The following is a 26,282-nucleotide window of genomic DNA, read 5'->3' as shown; positions in this document are numbered from 1 at the left end:
ATGGGAAAAATAAGAAACAAAGAAGGTTTGTAACTTGTTCAAGAGCCACAGTATTAGGCAGGATTTGAACCCAGGTCTATCTGAAGGCAAAGCCTGTATTCATTACCTCTACTCTAAACACCTCCAAGTAGAAAAAGGAGTTTTAAAATTATTTTCAAAGTGTTTACCATGCACATGTGAAACTGGATTTATAAGTGTAATAAGCGTGAGCAGGGGATCAGCCTGCATTCTGGTTAAACAGAACAATTAATGCGAAGGCCCAGATTAGTTTGCCAAGCATTCCTAGAGTTTTCTCCATTCAAATCATCATGATGATCTTGGTATCTGCAAGGCTGAACTTGTCCTGGGGCAAGAGAGGTGACCTGTGCAAGCTCATTTAATTTAGTAGAAGAGTCAGTGCTCAAACCCAAGGCTTCCCTGTGAAGTCCGGGGTTCTTCCCACCAGGTAGAAACAATATCCGTGAACAGAAGAGAACCTTCGTCTGCCTCCTTCCAGTTGGATGCAAATCCCAGCCACTGCACGTTTAGGCAAATGCTGGGAACTACATGGAGCATCCTCCTCCACTTTTACTAGGGGTAGGTGCAGGGTAGGGGAATGTGACCTAAGTCAATGCTGTATCCTTCCTTGCTCCCTGAGAAGGAGGAATCAGCCCAGCATTTGCAGCTGCTGCATCTCACAACTGACTCAGTTACACTCTCAGCAAGCAAGGGACAATTCTAGGTATGGAAAGATTGACAGGAGACTCTAGGCACCAAGCCTCCCAAGACCCTGCCTATTGTTCTTTCACCCCCCATACTCCAAGAAGAAGAAAAGACAGCACCCGAAAGCGTTGTGTTCCCCTCCACACTCACCTGTTCAAGAAGGCGTTGCCAAAGGCGTTGAGTTTCCTGAAGGGTTTCTTGGGATCCACCACCAGGGCGTTCCCAGGGATGATCCCCTCCATGTCTCCCTGCATCACCGCAATGAAGGAGTCTGTGGTGGGCTCGGGCCCAATCCTCATGCCTGGGAAGTCCTGTTCCAGCAGGTACCTAGCAAGAAGGAGCACAGTCCTAATGCAGGCATTTTGCTCAAAGATCAACACGGCATGTCTACTATAAGGCAGACAACATGCAAGTCAGAGGGGAGGGCAGAGCCACAGCAGCAAGATCTCATGGCCGGGAGAAATGCCTGTTAGATAATGAGTCCAAAGAACTTTGTAGAGCAGGTGGAATTTCAGCTGAACTTAAAATATTCTGTTTTTTGGTCCTTATCTTTTTCCCTTTCTCAATCAGTTGGGGGCTCGTGGGCGGGCGTGGAAGGAGCAAGGTTTAGGCTCAGAAACAAAGCATGGATTGAAATGATTCTTACACAGAGTATTACAGACTCCATAACTGAAGGTAACCTGCTGAAGTACCCACACAAAGGCATGGTTAGAACTAAACTTTCCATAGACTCTGCTGGCTTTTCATAGGTCTTTATTTAACTGGTTAGTTCTTTAATATAAAAATAGCTCATATGTGATATAAAACACAAACAATATAAAAGGTATACTATGAAAAATGAATCTCTGGCTAGGCACGGTGGCTCACGCCTATAATCTCAGCACTTTGGGAGGCCGAGGCAGGCGGATCATAAGGTCAGGAGTTCAAGACCAGCCTGGCCAACATGGTGAAACCCTGTCTCTACTAAAAATACAAAAATTAGCTGGGCGTGGTGGCAGGAGCTTGTAATCCCAGCTACTAGGGAAGCTGAGGCAGGAGAATCATTTGAACCCAGGAGGCAGAGGTTGCAGTGAGCCAAGATCATGCCACTGCACTACAGCCTGGGCAACAAGAGTGAAACTCTATCTCAAAAAAAAAAAAAAAAAGAAAGAAAGAAAGGAAAAGAATAATGAATCTCCATCCTATCCTACACCTCTAGTATCTGTATTTTGTATCCTGTATCCTTCCAGAAATGTCCCATGCTCACAAGTACTATGTTATTAAGTGTTCACACAGATCTACACATTTATGATCTTATTTATTTATTTTGTTGAGATGGAGTGTTACTCTGTTGCCCAGGCTGGAGTGCAGTGGTGTGTTCTCAGCTCACTACAACCTCCACCTCCCAGGTTCAAATGAGTCACCTGCCTCAGCCTCCGGAGTAGCTAGAATTACAGGTGCCTGCCACCATGCTTGGCTAATTTTTTTGTATTTTTAGTAGAGATGGGGTTTCCCCATGTTGGCCAGGCTGGTCCTGAACTTCTGACCTCAGGTGATCCACCTGCTTTGGCCTATCCCAAAGTACTGGGATTACAGGCATGAGCCACTGTGCCTAGCCACCTGATCTTATTTTTTAGCACAGAAGCAACCTGCACACCTTTCATTCTATTTTTCTTGTCATTACCCATTTAATTCCAACTTTCAAAGAAGAGACTACATTCAAAATGCCTTGTATAGCACCTGGCAAAAACAGATATGTTCAACAAATGAGTCCTCCCTTGTGCCCTTGGGTATTAGGCAATTTCATTACAAAAGTATAGTATATGGTGGGATTCCCAGACAGAGATTATAATTGTGCTATGTTTTAAAACATGTGTTTGGTTTTTCACCTGCACTACCTAAATAGGTGTCAAAAAGTTACCTTTTATCTGTCAATGCCTTCCTTCCGCACCCAACACCCACACACACACCCCTCCCCACAACGCGTGCATGCTTTGTAACCATGAAGGATGTTGTAATGTGCACAAGCAGGAATGTACAGATCCTGTGATGACATGGATATTATCAATGCACGTGTTTCTTTTTATGCTTAATATGTTTAGGACATAGCAGGACAGATCTATTCTATTCCTCCTAATGACAACGTAGAATGGGTTACTACTGGCTAATTTAACGGCCACATTGCTGACCATTTACAATTTTACAAATAACTTTCAACTGTTTCAATTCTTCCTAGATGGAAGACAAATGGCAGTAGGGGAGTTTACACATTATCCCAACCAGACAGGCGAAGAAGAGGAAGGGGGTTTGTTTATTTTTATGGAATGGTTTTTAACATGTTCTCTTTCTGTCCTTTAGTGTGGGCCAGGAGGGGGCCAGAGGTCCAAGATCTGGTCCTGTTCACTCACTGTGCAGCCTCAGGGAGGCCCCCTTCCCTCTCTGGGCCCCATCCTCCGTTCCCTTTAAGAGGCTAAACAAGGTGATAGAACAGGTGCCTCCTGTTCTAAAAGTCTGTCCCTGATCTGCTGCCTGAAGGATGCATTTCTGGGTGGTGCCCATCTGTGTCACTCACACCCACACAGCTCTGCCCCTCGTTGGTGGCCACTCCTGAAAGGACAGGGGGATGGTGAGCGGACTATTCCTCTGAGCTTCTGGCTGTGGCCCGGGAAGGTAGGTGACTCTCTGCTCTTTTCCGGGCCTGTGCGGTGAGAGCCCAAAGTCCCCTCTCTCTCTCTATCAGGAGTAGGGCCCTGGACACTGCTACTTCTCCAAGCTACCCAGCTGATTCTAGGTCCAGCCAGTGTTGGTAACCTGCTCTGGACCCAGCCTTTCATTTGACTGAAATAACTGCTGACGTTCCATAGCCTTTCCACGTGTCACACATTATGCTAAATGTTTTGACAACAGCATCTCCTTTGGTTCTCACAGGAGCCCTATAGATAGGCAGGCACTGAGGAAACTGAGGATTAGAAGGGTTACATGGCTTCTTAAAGTTAAACAGCTAGTAACAGAGCTGGAATCCACACGCACATCAGTCTGACCAAATCCTTCATTCTTCAACTGTCTTCTACCCTGAGGAAACCACTGCCCAGCGAGCTGATAAGGTCCCACAGGCCAACAGGGCAGAGCTAGTACCAGAGGCCACATCTCCAGGGCCCATGCCCTCGCTCTCTGCCCATCCTGTGACTCCCTAAGGCGGGCCAGCGCAGGTGGACTGCAGCAGCAGGCCTGGTCTGCACAGAGGGGTGGTGGCCAAGGGGGCTCGCCAGGGCTTCCTCCCACTCATCAACATCCCATTTGTGCCTCTGAGCAGCGTTCTGAGCTGTGAATTCACTCTGCGGTTCCATGGTAGTTAAAGTCAGGTTGCTATGGGCTCCGTCCCCAAGGGGGAGCCTCGGCAGCCAGCCCTGGAGGAAGCTGCTGATCCGCTGAGAGTTGGAGCCCTCCTGTCCAAAGGCCACCTGCCACACAGGGCACAGGTGGCTTTCAGGTTGTCTTGGGAAGCCCCTCATCCCTCCAGATCCCAGCTCAGTGATCGGAGTGTGAGGGGAGGATTTCCTCTGGTCAGAGGATCCCTCTGAAAGCTGGCACCGAGGTTGTGATGAGAGTGAATCCTAACAGCTGTACCCTTGGCTAGCACTTCCTGCCTTCTCAGAATACCTTCTCCTTCAGGGCCTCCTGGGAGAAGCTGGGAATCTCAGTGGCCTGGGGCCAGTCAACCTGCTTCCTCTAACCTTGAGGGCTATGCTCTTCAGGGGGTACTTAACTCAGGGAACCTCAGTACCTCCCTCCATAACATGGCGGGTAATCGTTCAAACTGACTGAGCACCTGCGATGTGCTGGATGTTATTCTAAATTTTCCATGGATTATCTCATTTCACCTTCCCATATACTATGATGTCAGCACTATGCTCTTCCTCATCAAATGGACCTAATAAGAAAACCTATCTCACAGGGTGTTCTGAGGATTAAATTCATTGCAGAAGTTAAGCTTTTAACCAGTACCTTAAATTACCTAGATTATCATTCCATTTGAAGAAGGAGGAGATAAAGGTTTAATGATGTGCCCCAGGTGATGCACTCAGTAAATAGTAACAGGGCTAGGATTTGAACCTGGCACTTGGATTTGCGTTCATGCTCCTAACCACTTCACTCACTCTCCTTTCCTGCCTTGACCAGGAAATGCAGCCATCTTTAGGGACAGGCCAAAAGGGTTGAGCTCCCTTTTAGAACAATGAATGGGACAAGAAGGCCACAAAGAAATATGGTTTGGCAGGAGGCAGGCAGGGCCAGGCCTTGGAGGGGAGGTGAGGCTTTGAGGCCTGCAAACGCAGGAGTGTACTCATCTCTATAAATATCAGCTGTGGGGTTCCCTGCTTGGCTTCAGTGACTGGGGTGTGGCATCCCAAAGCTGCTGCTATCACGTGATCAGAGCAGGTCCCTGGCCCCAAGGGCTCTAAAAGGACACTTTTGGATTTACAAACAGTCGGGCAAGATTATCCTTCATGAGAAAGATTCCACCCTGATTGGGAAACCCCATTTATCTTTGCTTGCCCGGGCAGCTGACCTAGTGAGTGTGTGGATGAGAAGCCCTAAGCAGGGCTCTGCAAGGGAGCAGCAACAGTGGATTGCGGGAAGTAGGGATCAACAAAGGCTCCAGGGACAGCTGAAACAGAGAGGGCTGAAAAGAACCATTCTGAGGCAGCCTCAAAAATGCCCAGAATGAACAGGGCCAAACAGCAGTGATGAAGGATCGTCCTCACACAGGCATCTCAAATTCCACCCCTGAGAGGGACGTGGTGTTCTCAGCAGACGAGCGAAGGCTTCCCAGCCTAACAGGGTGGCTTCCGGAGAAGTTACAGGACCGCAGCCTGAGGTGGTCAGGCAAGGGTCTGGGGTTTGTCCTGCTAAACCCGCATGACCCAAAACTTGCTGGCCACATATGGGTCTGGGGAAACACTGAGTCTAATGAGGCCACCAGCAAGTCCAGGCAGCACAGTCGGGTGGGGTAAATTCTCAGGGACATTTGGGTATGGCTTACAGCAGCGGGTGCCCCTGTAACAAAGCCACCACTGTGTCCAGAAAGGAAAAATCTATTGAGGAATCTCATGCACTGATTCTTTATGGGGAGCGATACAGATTGCCTCTGTTGCCAGGAGAAAACGTTCCCACAGCCGTGTAAAAAAAGAAAAGTTAATTCAGGCCAGGGTGGGAACAGCAGAGACAGGGACACATGAGAATGAGGGGAGACAGGACAGACTGAGTCCAGGATGATAATACTCGCCCTGTCGGCCTCGTGGGTTTGAGGGAGACTGTAACACACCCCATAGACACAAGCGAGGAAGTGGATGGGAGACTCCACAGCCAAGTTGAGGCATGAGTCAGCTCCGTGTTCCCTGGAGCAGCTATAACTGGCCCTGTCGAAAGCACCCTCAGCCACGTGATGAAGGAATTCCAGCACGAAGGAGAATCTGGTGGCCAGAGAGTCCAGCCTCCTTGCGACAGGCCAGCCCGCCCAGGGCACTACTGGGCACCATCCCCAGAGCTCAGCGACGTGCCTCTTCTCCAGCCCTCCCCTTCGTGCTGGAGAAGGGCCTTCCCGCACCTTCCTGAGAGCCTGCGTCTAAGCTCATATCAGAGTCAGCTCGAGAGAGGAGAGGAAATGATAAAGCCCCATGCGCGGGGCCTGGAGCACAGCTGGTGCTAAACTGGTTCTGCCTCCCCCTGAATCCGGTCAGTAATGCTGTGAGGGAGTTATTACTATTCGCATCTTATGGATAAGGAAACTGCGGGTCAGAAAGGGGAGGTGGCCTGACCTCTGTCAGACCTTCCTAACCAGGTCTCCGGGCAGGAAGCGGTGGAGCTGGATTCTGCTGACTTGGACTGTGTTCCATGGCCTTCGTCCCACTGTCAATGGGAATGGGAGGGAGACCTTTCCCCAGAGGTCTTTCTCCTCCCAGTAAATGTTTTTCCTGATGACTTCCAGGCACCTGACTTACAAGGCAGCCCCTAAGCCAGGCTGAGGCACGTAGACACAGTTTCTCTGGCTTAAGGCCTTCTGCTCCCTTGTGTAACACTCAGGCCTTGTAAGAAGCAGGTGGATTTTCACCCAGGCCCCTTTAGAGAGCCAGCAGATCAGAACCCTGACAGACTAAGGACATCCCCTGGCCTTGGTGGGTGCACAGGGCTGAAGGCGATGCAGGGGCTGTGCCTGGCAGGATGGACTTTGCAGTGAGTGGGTCCACTGGGGTGGTGGTCCTCTTACTTTATCCCTTTGGCTTTCTGGAGAACCATCTTTCCCAGCGCGGTGGCGCTGTAATGTCTGGGGTGGGGATGTCAGGGTGGTGATGAGAGCTGGTGCAGCCACAGCAAATGCCAGGTCGCCTTTGGGGTGGGAGGTCGCAGTCTCCTGAAGTGGGAGAAGCTGAAAGGGTCAGCTCAGTAGCCCTCAGGGTGGACTCCCAGCAGCCCCACCGTGTGCTCATGCCTCAGAGTCCAAGTCACATGATAGAAGGTCCGTGCAACCCTCGAGACCAGCCCAGCCTCCCTGTGGAGCCCAGGGCAGCCTAGCTCTGCAGCCCCAGGCCCCACAGCCAACCCGCTAGAGCCCCTATCTCAGCTCTGCCAAGGTCCCGGGAGGCCTCCCTCATGGCCCACGGAAGTACTCAGGCCTTTCTCGGCCCCTGGAACAGCCAGCTACTCACCTCCACTACCTGCAGAATAAGGGGCCACAGAAGTAGGCAGCAAGAAAGAGTGACCAGGGGCCAGATGGTCTAAGGAAGGAGGGATTCGAGGCTGCATGCCAGGCAGAGAAATAGCAAACGGAGAAGAATAGCAGAGGCAGGAGGAAAGGCTGCCAGGGCCAGAGGACACAGAGCTACTGTACTCCAAAGAGGCAGCCTGTGTTGGAGAGGGCAGCCGCCAAGCCAATTTACTGTTTATTTTATTACTCTGTGTTGCCGGGCCTTAGGCCAGGGAAGTTATTTCAGGCAAAGATCACAGCACATTAATTAGTTATTAGAAGAATGTCCTTTTCTGTGTGTTCTTCCTGAGACAAGAAATAGACCCTGTGGCGAGCACATATAACAGAAAGTAGATGGACCCTCAGGGGCAAAACGCCAAGAACTGGGGGAATGAAGAGGCAAGTCTTTGTTTCTGAGGAAAAGGCCCCTCACAGGTTCAGGCCTGGGATGGAGACAAGAATCAAGGCGAGAAGCAGGGATGGGAGAAGGGAGGGGAGGAGACCTTCTGAGACCTAGGCATGGACGCACTTATCCACCCCAGAGCAGCCTCACTCGCTCTGGGGAAGGGATGCAGTGTCAACTCACCCTCTTGGAAAACAACTGCCAAATATGACTCTTAATACAAAAATTTTAAAGTTAAAAAATAATTTAAACAAAACTCTGCCCAACCTTTGGCCTAGCAATTCCACTTCTGGGAATCTCAAAAAACAAAAACAAAAACACAAAAACCCAAAAAAACCACACACACAATATAGGAAAAAATATTATACACAGAGATATTCAGAATTATTCTACAATAACAAAAAATTAGAAATAGCCTAAAACATCCAAGAGAAGTAGATTAAGCAAATGAAGACTCGTATATACACACAATGAAATATAGTATGTAGCTGTTAAAAACAATGCTATTCATTAGTTATTATTCATTAGTTAAATGAATAATTGTATATACAAACAGTGAAACAGTATGCAGTTGTTAAAAATAATGCTTACAAATAATGCTTATAACATGGGAAATGTTCACGCTATAAGTAAGAAAAACTGGCCAGATGCAGTAGCTCACGTCTGTAATCCCCAGCACTTTGGGAGGCTGAGGTGGGTGGATACCCTGAGGTCAGGAGTTCGAGACCAGTCTGCCTAACATGGTGAAACCCCATCTCTACTTAAAATACAAAAATTAGCCAGGCGTGGTGGCGGGCGCCTGTAACCCCAGCTAGTTGGGAGGCTGAGGCAGGAGAGTCGCTTGAACACAGGAGGCGGAGGTTGCAGTGAGCCGAGATTGTGCCATTGTACTCCAGCCTGGGTGACACAGTGAGACTCCATCTCAAAAACAAAAACAAAAACAAACAAGCCAGCACACAAAATTACATACACAGCATGATCTCAACTGTGCTATAAAATAGCTACAAATACTGGAAATATATTTTATATATAAATTATATGCTTTATATATAAATGTTTTATATGTAAATCAAAATAGCTTCTCCTAAGTCATGGGATTATGGGTGACTTTCTTTCTTCTTTAAATTTATTCTTTTCTATATTTTCCAATTAAAAACAACTGTTTATTGGATTTTATGAGAAAGAAGAAAAGTACACGATTTGGTTCTGGAGGGTTCCCTGTGGTACGACCCCTCCTACAGTGCTGGCTGACACTCCCCCAAGGGGAGACAGCTTTTGACGCATGAGCTAAATTCAGTTGCTGACATGGGTGGGGAGAGGGAACTATTGCACATGGAGGATAAGAAAGAAGAGAGATCTGTCTCTCCCAGTCTTGCTGTCTCCCTCAGATAAGGAATCATCTGTGGCAATTTGACTCTGCCACTTTCTTAGACCCAGTTAACAGCCAGCGATGACTCAGGCAAAGCCGGGAGAGTGTCTCAGACAAAAGGCACTTAAACCTGTCTGCTGCTTGGGGATCCTCGCCTCTCCCCATCTTCCCTTCCATTCTGCAAAATGTCTGCTGGGAACCTCCTATAGCTGAGACCCTGGAAGAGGCCCTGGAGATGCTAAGGCATGGATGTTGTCTTGTCAGTGATCGTACTCCAGGAAGGAGAAGCTACAAATAATGTAGGAAAGGTTATAAATACCATATGTGCAGAGAGCCAGGGAAGGCTGAGAGGGCAAGGGCCATCTGCAAATGGCCTGCATTTCCCTTGAGGCATGAATGGGCCAAGTGGAGGCCAGGGCTCACAAAGGAAACCCTGCACACAACCCAGGCAGCTCTGAAGTGCCTTTGGCAGCAATGGGTGCTTAATAAAACAAGGGGCATGGCTTAGATCAGGGGTTCCCACCCTAAAGTCCAAAGATGGCCCTTGCACTCCCAACATTATATGCAAATTTGGGATGCATGTACATTTTTCTAAAGATAGAAAGTTAAGAAGCAATGGATTAGATTAATCTCAAAGGCCTCTTGCAGTTCTATCAATACAAAACATACAAGAGCCAACAGGCCCATCACCTCCCAAACTCCTTCAGAAATCACTTGGCCTCTTAAAGCTGCTGAGCCCTAGGCTGTGTACTCCACAAGGACAAACTCAATGTGGTGTTGTGTTTAGACATGACCTATTAGCATGGTGCTACTTCCAGAAGGCTTGCGTTACAAGGTCGATGTTAGAGAAAATTAGTACCTAGAAAATTAGTAACTAGACTGTTAACTTTTCTGCTCTCCTCACCAAACAAAGCACAGCATTTCACATGCTGTGGATGCTCAAGACAGCCAAGGAATAGGAACACGGGTACCCCTGCTTTCCAAACCCTCTGCAGGAGATGAGCACGCTTGACTTTGGGGGGCTACCAAACTCCATTCTCAGTCTGTGGGAGCCTGACTCTTAAGACAGAGGGCCACAGCATTCTCAACAGTTTGGAATGGCTGTAAAAGAGGCCAAGAAAAATGGCCGGCCTTGAAGTTGGGACGATTGACGACTGGAGAGAAGCCTGTTATCTAAAGATAGGAAGGGCCTCTGGTGGACCTCTCTGAATGCAGGGTGAACAAATTGACTTCTTGAGCTTCTCTCCAGCCCAAGGATTCTGTAATTGAAGGGAATGGATGACTCACTCTCAGAGTTACAGGCGTTTAGCCAACCATCTCCTCACATGCATCTAGGACTTAGATCCCAGGTCTGCTGCCCACTCTTTAGATGGCTCTGCACAATTCATTTAACTTCTCTGCGCCTCAGTTATCTCACCTGCAAAGTCAGGAACTGGATGAGACAATGCCAATATCCCTTCCACCTCTAAGAGTCTTTAATATTATTATCGAGCCATTAAGATCAAATAAGAGAAAAGAAAAAAAAAAACATTCTGCTTCTGGACTCTGTCGAGTCTCCAAGATACATATATACACAGGAGCTCTGCTTTAGAGAAGGAAATGATAAAAGGAGGACAAGTAGCATCCCCAGGCCACCTCCGTCCCCAGGCCTGCACCCATCAGAACTCAGCTGCAACTGTGAGGCCCCCACGTGAGTGCCAAGCCCCTTGAAAAGCAAGGGAAGAGGTTTTGCCCGAAATGATGTGTTTCTAAAAAGTGAAGATGCAAGACATCCCCACCAGCATGAGGTGCTCCAGAGACCAGGAGCTCTTCCATTGTGCCTCCTGGGGCTCGATTTCATCATCCATAAGATGGGAGACCAGGAATGGCTTTACACTTGAATACTTCAGGTTGACCACTAGAGCCAAGGGCCAAGTAGAGTGTACAGGTATTGGGTAGCATGGGAAGGGGGACCAGCAAAAATTATGGGGTAAGATTTTGACGCCTGCACAAACACATGTATCTTCAGAGCCCTCAACTGAAGGCTTCCCATTGGTACCCTGTCAGGAGTGGAGCACCAAGAGTGACCGGAGGGACTAGGCGCTGGGCTCCGGGGTGGGCTGCCGGGACCCTGGGCCGGCTCACCTGATGAAGGTGGTCTTCCCAGTGGAGTACTGGCCCACCAGCAGAACCATGGGCTTGTTGTCGAAGTCGGCATCCTCCAGGGCGGGCGAGTGGAACTCGTGGAAGCGGTAATGCTCTTCCAAGGGCAGCAGCTTGCTCTTGTAGAGTTTCTTGAGCCCCTCACTCACCGTCTGGAAAACCTCGGGGTCCTTCCTCCGGCGGTCGTCCGTACCCAGCCAGCTGAACATCGCGGCCGCCGCTCGCCCCCGGCACGCAGCCCCAGGGGAAGACTCCTCCTCAGGGAAAGATGTCCCGTAGGACCGGTCCACCGGGCTCCGAGCCGCGCCGCCGCCTCACCCAAGCGCGGAGCTCAGCCGCACCATGGCCCGGGCACGCGGCTAGGAGGGCCGGGAGCGCACTCTCCCTGCTCCTGGGACCAAGTCCGGCCGCCGCTGCATCCAGCAGCCCAGGCCGGAGGGAGGATTAATGATCTGGGCTAGAGGAGGAGGGGTGCAATCTTGGAAATTAAAGTCGAACCTGCAAGGAAACTGCCAGATGCCGGGGTCCCCGATCGGCCCCCAGCCCTTGCCTGCTCTGCCCTGCGTGCAGCAAGGGATGCTTCGGCTCAGCTCCTGCCGGACCGAGGCGGCTCAGGGGAGGCGGCGACGCTGCCCAGCCCGCGGACAGCTCCGCATCCGCAGCAGCATCCTGCAGCCCCAGGCGCTGGTTTAAATGCCAGCTGGGCAGGAAGCCGGCGCGCGGAGGAAGTCCCCGAGTACTGGCAAGGCAGGGCCGGCCCCACGGTCCCGGCGACGGGAAGCCGCGCAGGGCGCCGCCATGTTTGTGGGCAGGCGCTCTGCTCCAGACCTGCGGCCGCGCGGGGAGAGGGATGCTGACCCAGTCCCGGGGGAGAGCGCCGGTGTCTCAGTCCCCGCCTCTGGGGCTTCGATTTGGGAACAGCGCCCTCTCAGGGACGGCTGCGAGGACAGAGTTGACCTGTTCATCACCCTCCCTGCATTGAATCGCCTCTCCTTCGGTTGCTGAGGTCAATTCCCTAGGAAAACAGGTACTCTACTATTTGGGAATTTTTTTTTTTTTTTTTTTTTTTTTGGCATAGAAAGAAGGATCCGCTATCAGGTTCCACAAAATGACCAAAACTGTCACTACCCAAACTTTTAGCTAGGCTTAGGGTGAAGTCATAATCGTTCCCTTTTATTTATTCGTTCATTCCAGCAAAACAAAACAAGCCAACAAGCAAAATCCCTGCAAGTATTGGGCATTTATTATGGGGCAGATACAATTTTGGTGACTGTGGATACAGAGATGAGTGCTGAACAGACTCTTCCTTCCAGGAACTCCAGTGAAGGCAGGCTTTAAAGAGGAGGCATGAGCAGAGGGCCATGGGAATATAGGGAGGATTCACTCCTTTTGTGTGGCTAATTTGAGGAAGGCTTCATGGAAAGCATGACTGTAAGCTGGATCCTAAATGATGAATTGACATTCATTATTCTAGCAGCATAAGGAGCATTTGCAAAGGCTTGAGGAACATGGGAGAACTTGGTGTGTCTAAGGCAGAGTAAACTGTTTGGCATAGCTGGAGTGTATGGAGTGGAAGGTGGAAGAGAGTGAGGGAGGCCAAGCATGGAAGGCTTTGCCAGAGATGAGGAACCAATAACAATGCTATTACTAATCATTGTTACATTAACAAAATGCTCAGCATGTACAGGGGCCTGGGCTGAGTTCTCAGTGAACATTGCTTTATTTAACCTTCATGGCAGATCATATTATCTCCAGCATCACACCAAGGAGAGTGAGTGGGAACACCGTTCAGGTGTAGGCGAAAGCAGTGCATTGTGTGTAGAGAATTTAAACCCAATAATAAACTGGCTGAAAGTTGACATGCTTTGTATCGGCACCATTCTAAACAGTATAGTGAGAAAACACTCTTCCCTGCCCAGGCTGATGGCTCCCACTACCCTCCCTTTCGCAGATGAAGAAGGAGTAGGTTATGGACCAGGCAGGGACTGGAATGCCAAGAGCAGTGTCGGGGGCAGGGACTGGAGAAGCAAGAGGTTGGAGATTGATATGGTTTTGCTCTGTGTCCCCACATAAATCTCATCTCTAATTGTAATCCCCGTAATCCCCACGTGTCTAGGGACAGAGCTGGTGGGAGGAGATTGGATCATGGGAACAGTTTCCTTCATGCTGTTCTCATGATACTGAGTGAGTTCTTGTGAGAGCTGATGGTTTTATAAGGGTCTCTTCCCGCTTTGCCCCTCACACTTCTTTCTCCTGCCACCTTGTGAAGGACGTGTTTGCTTCCCCTTTCGCCATGATTGTAAGTTTCCTGAGGCCTCCCTAGCCGTGCAGAGCTGTGAGTTAATTAAACCTTTTTCCTTTATAAATTACCCAGTCTTGGGTATTTCTTCATAGCTGTGTGAAAACAGACTAATACAAAGGCCAAGAGACCATTTAGGAAACGATTCCAAAACTTGACAGCAGCAATGGGATTGTAGAAGAGGTCAGACTCAAAAGATTTTTTCATGGAATAGAATTGTCAGATCTTGGTACGTGATAAAAAAGAGGACATCAGGGTGAGGCACAGTCTAGGATGATTTTGAATTTTCTACCATAGGGGATAACATCATCGGAGAAGCTCTTCCACTAATTAGGGGAGGCACAGAGAGAGCTGATTTAGCAGACAGAGATAATGTATTTAAACTAAAACATGTTGCATTTGAAGTGCCTGCAGGAGCTTCAAGAAGAGTATGGTGAAGCTGCGGGGATTTCAGAGGAGGAGGGATTGATCAGAGGCCAGTGCTGAATAGAATCTCCTTAGTTACATCTCAGATCTCCCGACTCTGTCCTTGAAACCCAAAACTGATCACCTCTTGTTGAGAATTCACTCAGATTAATATTTCACCCTTGGTATTTAGTTACTACCAGCATACAAACCTAAGAAATAATATTAAAGATATTTAACAACTCACAAGGTATGAGAATCAAACACCCAGAACAGACACTGGCCTTCCCAGTGGAACAAGACTTGAGCCCTGTGCCATACCTGGTGTTAATACAGTGGTGTCTGGACCTTGGAGAGGTCTGGGCCTGTCCCCGGGGAGAGGACAGGATGGCCAGCGTGACAGGAAAGAAATCAAGGAGCCCCATTATGGAAATATTTCAAGAATTTTGTAATCAGTACAACCATGCCATTGTCTGCTGAATGTCTGTTCTGAATATCTAATTTGCTGAGTGCCTGTTGACACATCTACTCCCGTCTGAGTGTTGAGTAGTTGAAATCTATCTGTTTAAAAAAGGAACTAATGGAGCATTTCTGTAGACTAGCAATAAAAAGTCATAAAAGATAATATTCAAAAAAGATACCGTTTTCAAAAGAACAAAAACCTAGGGATAAATCTAACAAAAGATGTGCAAGATCTTTATGTGAAAAATGATAAAACTTTATAGAAAGATGTTAAAGAAGTTCTAAATAAATGGGAGAGACATGTCATGTTCCATCGTGGAAAGATTCCGTGTCACAAACATGTGAATTCTTTACAACATAATTGATAAATTCAATAGTTGAGAGATATGATTGAAATCAAAATCTAAATAAGGTTTTCCATGGAAATTGACAGGGTGATTCTAAAATGTATAGCATATAGAGCAATAGTAAAATATAGCTTAGATATTCCAGGAGAAGAAAGAAGATAAGAGGAACAAGGAGGAGGAGGAGGAGGAGAGGGAGAGGTGGAAGGGGAAGGAGGGAAGAAAAAGGAGAACAGGGAAGAGAAGAAGACAACAGTAACATAGCAATGTCAACAACTAAGTGAAGAGAACTTGCCCTAGTGGACATTATTATAAAGTTGCAGTGGTTAAGATGGTTTTGGCACAGAGACCAATAGAATAACGACACAGCAAATAGCCAGGAAATTTGGAAACCTGATATCTACAGAAGTTGCTTTAGAGATTGCATATGTATCACCACAAAGTCAGGAAGAATTCTTTAAACAAGATATCAGAAGTACAAACTGAAAATGAAAAAAACTAAGTTTAGCACTAGCAAAATTTTAAACTGTCGTTCAACTAAAAATAAAAAAGTGAGTGAAAAGATATTTCCCATACACAAAAACCCACAAAAGCATATCCAGAATATAGAATGAATGCCTGTACATTGATAAAAAAAGACAAACATTCCAATAGACAAAAACTTGGCAAGAGCCACAAAAATGTCTTTTACAAGAGGCCACATGAATGTCCTATAAACACAAGAAAAGATGTTGCATCTCATTAGTAATTAGAGAAATGCCAAACCACACTAACACTCCATACCCACCAAAATGGCAAGAATGAAATAGTTGGATGATACCAAGGTTGGTGAGGATGTAGAGCCATGGGAGCTCTCATAAAATGCTGGTGGGTGTGCAGCCTGGCACAAACACTTTGGGAAACAATGTGGCATTGCTTCATGAAGCTGAAGATGTGCATGACCTGCCATTCTATTTCAAGGCATGATCTAGAGAAACTCTTGCACATGTGCATAGGGAGATAAGTCTAAGAATGTTGATGGTAGCATTATTTGTAGCAGCAAAAATATATAAACAACTAAATGTCCTTCACCGAGTAAATGGATGAATTGTACCACATTCATGTAAAATATATAGCACACTGGGGTCTAGTTGAGGGTGGAGGATGGGAGGAGGGAGAGGAACAAAAAGCAAGACCTATTGGGTACTAGACTTAACACCTGGGTGATGAAATAATCTGTACAACAGACCGCCATGACACAAGTTTACCTATATAACAAACCTGAACCTGAACCTGAAATAAAAGTTACAAAAAACACATACTCTACAGATGAGAAAAATGAGGAAAGTGGTGCTACCGATGCCAAAATATAGTGTTGAGTGAATAAAGCCAGAAGTAGGCTATTATGCATAGAATCATACAATTTCATTAATGTTTTCGGTCATGCAAAACCCACTATCTGTTGTTCATGGATGCATATGTGTGCATTGAAATTTTTTAAAAGAGAAGCAAAGGAACATAAAACACTAGTCAGGAATGAGGTGTTCTCTGGGGACTAAAAAGGGAAATGGCATTGGGGATGGGTACACAAAACACAAGGAGCTTCAACTATATATACACTGTTTTCTTTCTTTTTCTTTTCTTTCTTTTCTTTTTTTTTTTTTGAGACAGGGTTTTCCTCTGTCGCCCAGGCTGGAGTGCAGTGGTGCCATCTCGGCCTACTGCAACCTCTACCTCCTGGATTCGAGAGTTTCTCCGCCCGCCTCAGCCTCCGAAGTAGCTGGGACTACAGGCATGAGCCACCACGCCTGGCTAATTTTTGTATTTTTAGTAGAGATGGGGTTTCACCATGTTGGCCAGGTGATTATCTCTCAAATTTGATAGTGAGTACTTGGCTATTCATTTCTTATTCCTTTTATCCTTTATTTAAAAAAAATCTGATCCTTGGATGTACAAAGTTGGAATTTTTTCATAATTGTGGTTCAAGACAAACTATACCTGGCTCTTTTATTATATTTTTTAAAAACTTAACACATATTTATGTAATGGACCCTTGATGAACCCATCATTCAAACCGAGGACTAGAAAAATTAGCAGTAATTTACATCTACTTATGTGCTCCTCCCCATCCTGTCTCCTGCCCCTTCTCCTTCTTTCTAGAGGAGCCTGCTATCCTGAATCTACTGTGTATTGTTCCCTTGCTTCTTAATTACTGTTACACACAAATGCAAACCGAAAGAACATATTGTTGAGGTTTAGTGTTTTTGGACTTTTTATAAAAAGCATATCCTGCTACATGTAGTGTCTCTGGAACTCGACTTTTCTCCCATTCAACATTTGTTTTCAGCCCCATCTGGCTCCACAGGGCTCTCTCCCACCAGGTGTCTCTTCCAAACCCAGCACATGCCTCCTATTTCTGTCACCTGCCAGGTGCATGGGGGTTCCCAGTCAGACAACCTGCAGTGGATGGAGTCCCGGTGTCCCCATGTCTTTGCTGTGTGAGCTTGGGGAAAGTGGCTTCACTCTCAAGCCTCAGCACCCTGGTCTCTGAAATAAAGATGGCAATCACGTTTTTTTTCAGGATTAAAGGGACAATGCATGTAAAGTGCTTAGCGCAGGGCCTGGTCCATTGAGAGTGTTCAGTATATATTAGCTCTTAATATTATAATCATTATTACTTGTATCTACTACATGGCACTGCCTTACATCCTATTTAACAAGCTGTTGAATAAACTATTGAATAAGCTTAGTATTTAATAGCTGTAATATTTAGTAAGCTATTTAATAAGCTAGCACCTAATAAGTTAGTGAGCAACTTCTTTCAGTTCATTTGTGTCTTAACTGAGGATGGCTCATTAACTCAAAGGAATATAATTGTTAGTAGTGATGTCTGTGGCGTTCACTATGGGTTCTTGGGGATGACACTATGAAACAGAGGACTTTTCCATCTCTTCCGTTTCTCCCACTCAGGTACTAACCCAGGCCAAACCCTCCTTAGCTTCCAAGATTAGATGAGATTGGGTGCATTCAGGGTGGTATGGATACAGACACTTCCCTTTCCCATCCACAACCCCAGAGTCTGGCCAGAAGTAAAGGGAGAAGATGGAAACTGTAGCAGCAACCTGGAATACAAGTTTGAGCCCTGGCTAGGGGAGTTAGTAGAATCAGGAAGTGGGGCCAAGTGTCCACAATCCTAGGAATCCATGGCCTCTTTCAACCTGGCCCAACTTTGATTGCATCCGAGTGACCTGCCTGCAACCACGCAGGCATCCATGCCTTCACAGGTGCTTCCCACTCCTCATCACATGGGCTCCTTTGCACACCCTGTCCTCAGCCTCAGTCTTCCCTTCCCCACCCTCTGCCTGGTAGGCACCCACTCATCCCTTAGGGCTCAGGGCGATGGTCCGTCCTCTGAAGAGCTGAGTCAGCAACTTTCCCATAAGAAGGCTGCGCCCCTCTCTCCACTTCCAAGCTACCCCACGTAAACCTCTGTTACTGCATTCATCATATTTTACTGTAATTACGTGTTTAAATTGTTTGCCTCTCAACTAGACAGGGCACGTCTTCAGCCTGGTGCTGTGTTGTACTCGTTCTGTTTACTTCAGTTGGAGGCGAAAGTGCATCAGCTCAGCCAATTCCTACTGCTGAGATCAGGCCGAGTCCAAACCTCTGTTTATGATAAGGTCCTCATTGGTGAAACCAGGGTAAGAGAAACACCAAAGGCAGAAAAGTGTCAGTGACACTTCACAATGTTGTTGTGGGGATAAAATGAAACAATGTAGGTCAAGGACTTGATATGTTTTCTATAAGTCCATAGTAAGCGCTCAATAAATAGTTCCCTTTCCCCTTGGATGAATGAGTACTGAACGTGCACAAGGAAAGGGAAGTCTGGAATAAAAATACACAGGTGAGGGAACTGTGCTCAGGAAGTTTATAAGCCAAAAAAGAGGTGAAGAAAGAGGGTCTGGCTGAGTCTAGTTAATGGTTTGTCCAGGAATAACACTCCCCCTTCATTACAATCGGTACCAATTGCTGGGATGCGGCTCTCTCATACATAGCAGCTCTCCTCGGCAGAAAGTCAGTTTCATCCCTAGGTGCAGCAGGAACAGAGCTAACCTGAGAAATCCAACATTACACAGAGGAAAGCCCACACCATGAGAGGCAGTGGTGTGTGTCTGGTTTTAATAAGCTGCCTGCTTGATGAACCTCCACAGCTCAGTTTCTAAAAACCTCAACTTCCAAAGGCAAGACATTTGCCACCTGCAAGATGTGAGCTATAATTAGAAAATCTCCCAATTATGGTCAGTGTCTGCTTTTGTAGCACATGTGTTTCCAGAGCGTGGGCATCTGGTCCTCATGGCAATCCTGAAGAGGAGGATAGGGATGTTTCCCAGAGGGAAACCCAGGTGCAGAGAGGCAGGAAACTGCCCACACAGGCATCCTTGATTGAGCTATCAATCATCCTACTCACTTGCCCCTCAGTCCACAAAAAGTGGGAGGCAGCTGACCGAAATCTCTTGAATTCTAAAAAATAAATGAACCCTTGAGGCAGCTGATATGAGGGGAATGGGCAGGTGGGTGGTACAGAAATATCAGAGAGAGGTGAGCAAGAGGCCTCCAGAGGTGAGCAGCCATCACATTGGGCTCTGAGCTGCTTGATCAAAGCAAAAACAGAAACAAGTTATTAGTTCCAAACCCAAATATATCAGTCTGTCCCTGCCAGCAGGATCTTAATTGCACCATCCCACACAACAGCCTCGCTTGAGTAAGAGAAACACCCAAAGCAGAAAAATCCAGTGCTGACGGACCCCAGGACCAAGACCAGTTCCTGAGCATCTTTCCTGGGCTGTAAGTGTTGTTTGTGTGTCTGTCTCTTTGCCAGGGGAGTTACAGGAAGTGCCTTGAGCAGAAAAGCTCTCTTTTAACCTTGCACAGGGCTGGTGCAGGCACTGACGTTGACTAGTTCCTGATGTGGCTTTTGACAAGCAAACAGAAGGATTCGAAATGTGAATTACCTGTAGTTGGCCAATTATTGTAACCTTATATGTTATAACAGATAAGTCTATGACTACAAAAATGTCTGTGAGCACAGAGAACCTGATAAAGGCAGAAGCTATGAGTGTGAGTTATTTAAAAAGACACAGGCAGACAAAGTGGGGTATTAAAGTTTGGGGTGATAATCCATCAGGAATTATTTCCACATTCTTTACTAGTTCTTTTGGTTCAATGATCTTCTGTTCTCTTTTGATTTGTCACGTCTTCTTAAAGATAAATTATTATAAATTATTGGGTAACATAATCCTTATTTTAGAGTTATCTATTTTGTTTCCATGAGTTATTTGCCTAAATTAGAATTATGTCATTTAAATTACAGCAACTTTTGTTAAATTTTAATATCTGGTATGAATAGTCACCCTCCCTTACTAGTATATTTTTAAAATTTCTTAGATATTCTCACTTTTTTCTTGTTTTCGTCATTGTCTTCCTCCTCCTGTCCCTCTTTCTGTCTTTTGTTTTTTCCAATTGAAATTGAAAAGTAATTACAAAAATTTGGGGGTAATTTTACTTCCGTCTTTTCTTTTGTGCACATATATTTAACTTGCCATCTGATATTTTCCCCCAGTCAACACCATACCACCAGTATTTTTACATATCCTGAAAAATATTCCAATAATTAAATTGAAATGAATGCTAATATTCAGCTATATGGAAATTCTGTAATCTAATTAACTATATTCAATGATGGACAGATAAGTCATTTGCAAAATTATTGTCAACAATAATAAAAGCTCTATTTCAGAGTTATCTATCCTGTTTCTGTGATCATCATTGAAAGATGAACATTTTTGTATGTAAACATTCATCCATGGTTTTATTTTCTTTGTACATATTTAATAAATGAAACTACTGAAAATATTACTAATGCTTTTGATACTTATCACCAAATTGCTTTCCAAAAGAGGCACATTAATTTATATACTTACGACAATGATATCAGAGTTCCTACATTTTTTCTGTCTCTCCAGCCCTGTATGTTACTATTTTAAAATATTTTCATTTTATTAAAATATAGTTATCTCTCATTTAATAATCTAAACCTTATTATTTTAAAATATCCATCAATTTGGGAAATGAGAAATGATAGACTTTTAAAAATCAGTATGTATTTTACTATGAAAAACTTTTGAAATTGTTTATTAACCATTTATATTTTTCTGATTGTCTATTTTTTCCCTCATTTTTCTAAAAGCATTTAGTGTTTTTCTTATTGTTTTGAAAGAGTTTTTAAGTTTTACAGTAAGGATATGATTAATCTTTTGTCTGTGTCTAATCCAAGTTAATTTTAATGTTTTGCCAATTACCTTGTCCTTGTCTCTTCTCTGTCTTACAAAACAGAATCATTGGAATCTCTTAATCAGAATCTCATTAAAACTGGGAATTAATTTTAGGAATGGCATCCTTTTAATACTTAATCTTTCCCTCCAGGAATATGACATGACTATTTATTCACAAATCTTTTATATCTCTATAAACTTTTTATAGTTCTCAAATAGTCAAAAACCTTCCTTGATTGTTCTCAGATATTTTGTAGTTTATTATTATTGCAAATGAGATATTTCTATTATGGTAACTTACAACGGCTTATTGTTATATATGGGAATCCCATTAATTTAAACAATATATATAGTTATTTTATTTACTACTTATTAATTTGATTTTAGTTTATTCTTTGTTTTTCAACTTATATAAAGATTATCAACGAGTGCTTTTCTTTTTTATTAATACTATGTTAGTTTGTAATATATATTTCGTATTTTGGCTAGAATTTTCAGAACAATGTTGAAAATAACAAAGATGTCAGCTTTCTTGTTTTGTTCATGATTTCAATGACATCCTGGTACCTGTCTGGATTCTTTTTTCTCTCCTCACCTCAACTTCCCCACCCCTTGGCTTGGGTATGATGATCTCTTTCAACACTTATTTTTTCCTTTTGGCTGGATAAAAAAATATTCTACTAAAGCAAAGCATCTGGTATGTAGTATCTTCTCAGCTTTAACAGGCATATATATTTGTGTGTATATGGAAGCCTTCATACGTAAATGTGTATGTGTGTTGTGTACTGAGTGTTCTTTCCTGGGAGCCTGGGTAGATGGTGGTGCCATCAATGGAAGCTGAGACCATAGAAGAGTCTCAGGAGCAAGCAGTCAGTTTGAGGAGTTCTCTACTGATAGCCACAAGGATACTAAAGCACTGCCCCAGACTCTTCTCAAAAGGCTTTTCCTTTACAGGATGGGACAAAATTCACGTGTTAAAGAGACAAGATATTTAACTGATGACACACTCAATGTGGGTCAATACTGAGATGTAGTTGTGAAAAATGATGATGAGATTCAGGCTGTATGAAAACAAACATAGGAAAAAATGACTATCAACATTAATGGAGAACCTGTTATATGTCAGGTGTTACGCTCAGTGTTCTTAAATAGATGACTTCATTTCATTTGCACAATGACAGCTCAAACTGTCATTATTATCCCAGATAAAGAAACAGAAGCGGCTGGGCATGGTGGCTCATGCCTGTAATCTCAGTACTTTGGGTGGCCAAGGCAGGTGGATCACGAGGTCGGGAGTTTGAGACCAGCCTGGCCAACATAGTGAATGAAACCTCATCTCTACTAAAAATACAAAAAATCAGCTACATGTGGAGGTGGGTGCCTGTAGTCCCAGCTACTTGGGAGGCTGAAGCAGGAGAATCACTTCAACCCGGGAGGCAGAGGTTGCAGTAAGCCAAGATTGCCCCACTGCACTCCAGCCTGGGCAACAGAGCAAGACGCCATCAAAAAAAAAAAAAAAAAAAAAAGAAAGAAAGAAAGAAAGGAAAAGAAACACAAGCTTAGTACTTGGAATGAGGCAGAGTAGAGGAGGTGTCATTGTCTTTCTGAAGGGTTGGATGTTGAACTGACTTACATGCTCCAGATGTGGTCTGATGGGACATATTTAACAGTGAGGGAACTGGTCACACTAAACTGTGTTGTGTGAATAATTTAAGGAGCTAAAAATTTTAAAGTTATATTTGAAGGGCAGGTCACATGGGCTGGTGAAAACTCTGGATAGAGGGTGAGCCAAAGCTAATCAATTTACTACCATAATATCACCCACTTGCAAGATTTCCGCTTCTCTCTGCATCTGCATGCTGATAACCTTAAACATTCCTGTCTCCCGTTTACACTTCTCCTTTTGTCTTAGTCAGTTTAGGCTGCTATAACAAAATGCTGTAGATTGGGTGGCTTATAAACAATAGACATTTATTTCTCACTGCTCTGGAGGTTGGAAGCCCGAGATCAGGGCACCAGCATAGCTGGGTTCTGGTGAACCAGGTTCTTCCAGGTTGCATGTTGTCAACTTCTTGTTGTATCCTCACATGGTGGAAAGTTGGCAGGAGAGCTCTCTGGGGTCCCTTTTATAAGAGCCCTAATCCCATTCGTAACTCCCATTCGTAACTCCCATTCATTGCTCTACCCTCATGACCTAAGTACCTCCACAAACCTCCACCTACTAATATGATCACATTGGGGGTTAGGATTTCCACCTATGAATTTTGGGAGGATGCAGACATTCACTCCATAACACTTTGAACTCCAGATCTATTTCTGACACTTTCACCTGGATATCCTATAGACCAATCACACTTAGTCCAAGGGGTTAAAAGGTTCTCAAAAACCTCTCAGTAAGCACCAAATCCAATCATTAGTGAATAATCACAATTATGATTTTCAAAAAGTGTACTGAATGCATATTAAGTACCCATTTAGTCTAGCCCCTGGATTAAATGTTTTATATTCATTACAATACAAACAATTGAATTTTTCCACTAATCATGTAAAGTATCTATCATTCCCATTTTGTGGATGACAACACTGAGGCTCTTAGAGGTGAGTTGCTATCTTGAGGCTATCCGACTAGTAAGGAGCAGCGTCGGGGTCAAACCGCAGGTTGATCTGGCTCCAAACGTAAGGTCTTTCTTGGATGCAAACTCCACATAATTCCAGAGAGGGCAGGTCAAAGTGGAGGGTGCTATGTGTTCGGGAGGCGCAGGTATGAAGGCCACCTAGGCGACTGATGTTTTCAGAGCTGCTTCCTCTTTTGAAAAAGCCCAGACTCAAAGACTTACCAGATATCATGCTTTTCAGTTGAGGGGAAGTTTGGTCTTTTATGCTTTGAAAGGCACAGATAAACCTTTCCATGGAACCATAGGAGGAAAATGCATTTCAACATAAGTCTCTTCCATGTTCTATTGAAAAGTTTTGCCCACTCAACTCCATAAAAGTGTGTTATTTTCTGTATATAGAGAATCCCCCTATTTTAAGATAATGCAAGCCTTAGGGTGGCTATTTGACATAGTTGTTAAGGTAAGAAGTTCCTTTGACTGACAGACCTGATGCCTCCATGCTAGATACATTGCTTCAGAGGGTTATGTGTGAAAAACTCCTAGGAATTGGGGCTGCTACGTTGGCAACTGTGCTAGAGTCCTCACTCTGGCTGGGGTGCTGCTGACTTCAAGGCCCTTTGTACCTCTTTTCTTGCATCTTCTGGGCATCAGTTGCAATGTCTTATTCACTTTTGTATCCTTGAAATTAGTCATAGTTTATTTACCATCAGGGCTTCTTTCCAACTATACCCCAATGACATGAAACAGAAACCTTGCAACCATCTCTCGGGAGGAAATGCAGAAACCACGCTGTTCTCCCTGGCAATCAGATTTCCCTCTCATGAGCATCATAATGGCACATAGAAATACTTTTCTGCCAAGAAAGATAGGTAGTTTACAGGTCAAAAGGAAAACAAAGCCAAAAATAAACCGAAAAAACCAAACCCCAAAAAGGCAGATAAACAAAGGTGAAACTGTGAGACACTTGGAGAAAATGGTATCAGGAACAAAGAAAGGGTCAAGAAGAGAATGGCTAGAAATATGTTCCTTAGTAGTGTATTGATTTGAACCCATTAAACAATGCCAAGTACACAATTGAAATAGAGGCAGAAAATAAAAAACGTGCACTGTACCTGCCTGGCCTCCCTGATGGGCATGACTCACAGCGCTGTCCCCAAGCCCTCCCCAGACAGAGCAGTCCTTGTCAATCAGAGTTCACTCAAATTATTTGTTATGAATAAATGTTATTGAAATTTTAATTAGTTCTCTGAGAACTTAGGAAAACACCCTTCTGTTGAGAAAATAGCTTGTCTGTGTTTATTTTCAAACTTCACAATGAATTTCTTAAAGAATATTTTCTATGACATTCTAAAAAGATTGTGAATGTGAAGGATTTAATAACTTAGGTCTTGGAATTTACTTTGAAACCTTGGCCATGACTTTTCATTTATGAGATACCCCACAAAGCCTCTTTTTATTATCTTGGTTCTTGGATAGATTTCTAATGCTTGAAAGTTATATACGGAATCATCAATTTTTCCTTCATTCTTCTGAACTTGTTATTGCCCTTTCTCCCACTCACAAATCAAAGCCCTTCTCTTTTCCTTGTTGGATCCTGGTTTTGAAAATGTACAACCAAATGAACAAAAATCAGGTGGAAAAAAACATCAAGGAATAGCATGACTTGTCGGTTAGTGGCATGATCTTGGCTCACTGCAACCTCTGCCTCCCTGGTTCCAGCGATTCTCCTGCCTCAGCAGCCTGAGTAGCTGGGATTACAGATGCATGCCACCATGCCCAGCTAATTTTTGTAGTTTTGGTAGAGTCGGGATTTCACCATGTTGGTCAGCCTGGTCTCGAACTCCTGACCTCGTGATCCACCTGCCTCAGCCTCCCAAAGTGTTGGGATTACAGGTGTGAGCCACCGTACCCGGCCGTCAGTTAGTTTTATGAAGCTTTGGTGCTGCTGCAGCCACCACAGCCTGACATCCCTTGTCTGTGGGGCTGCCAGAAGTAACCCTGGCCAGGGTAATGATACCCCATGACTTTCTCGCTTTACTCTTATGTTGGCAAAACAGAGAATCAATGGTTAGAGCTTAGCCATAGGCGTTTCAGTAGTTTTTCTTATTTACAGTTGGGTTGGATACAAAACAGTTTTACTTGTTCCTTAATGTGAGTCTAATGAAGCCCCATAAATAACCTGTGTGCCCATGAAAGGTCACCTTGGAGCAGTCACTATTTACTGTCTCACGTTCTCTATCTTATTCCTCAACTGGATTTTTCTACTTCTTATTTCAGTGCCCCAAATTCCAACGGTCGGGGATTCATTTGGAAAAGGAGTTTTCTATTTTAAAAAATGCAAATATTATGGTGAGGTTAAGGACTTGTAAGCTATTCTCACAGTAGTGAGACATCAGGAATTCAATTCAATTGCTTTCCCATGCCCTGAAGGAATGAGAATTTTGATTAGAGGGACAGGAAGGAGAAACTTTAGAGAGCAATTAGGTTTGTGGGAGAGGCAGATTAT

The 26,282-nt window shown here is 44.8% G+C and overlaps 2 protein-coding genes across 4 annotated transcripts in view; one reads left to right on the top strand and one right to left on the bottom strand.

Annotated features, from left to right (window-relative positions):
* Positions 1 to 12,003, bottom strand: part of EHD3 (EH domain containing 3) — a 32,890-nt gene extending 20,887 nt beyond the window's left edge. Inside the window, exons 1-2 of the mRNA XM_003908473.4 lie at positions 11,320 to 12,003; positions 853 to 1,029 (exon numbers count right to left, since the gene is read on the bottom strand). Of these exons, the coding sequence (XP_003908522.1) occupies positions 853 to 1,029; positions 11,320 to 11,546 (404 nt within the window). The 5' untranslated portion in view covers positions 11,547 to 12,003. The remainder of the gene's footprint in view (positions 1 to 852; positions 1,030 to 11,319) is intronic.
* A 249-nt stretch (positions 12,004 to 12,252) lies between these two features.
* The window catches only part of CAPN14 (calpain 14), a 58,792-nt gene continuing 44,762 nt past the window's right edge, over positions 12,253 to 26,282 (top strand). For all 3 annotated transcript variants that reach the window (XM_031655043.1, XM_031655042.1, XM_031655041.1), the window contains exon 1: positions 12,253 to 12,364. The gene's annotated coding sequence lies outside the window, so the exon portion shown is untranslated. The remainder of the gene's footprint in view (positions 12,365 to 26,282) is intronic.

The sequence above is a fragment of the Papio anubis genome, chromosome 14 (assembly GCF_008728515.1).
Source record: "Papio anubis isolate 15944 chromosome 14, Panubis1.0, whole genome shotgun sequence".
NCBI lineage: Eukaryota > Metazoa > Chordata > Mammalia > Primates > Cercopithecidae > Papio > Papio anubis.
The sequence above is the reverse complement of the archived record's forward strand: the minus strand, read 5'-3'. Positions and strand labels throughout refer to the sequence as shown.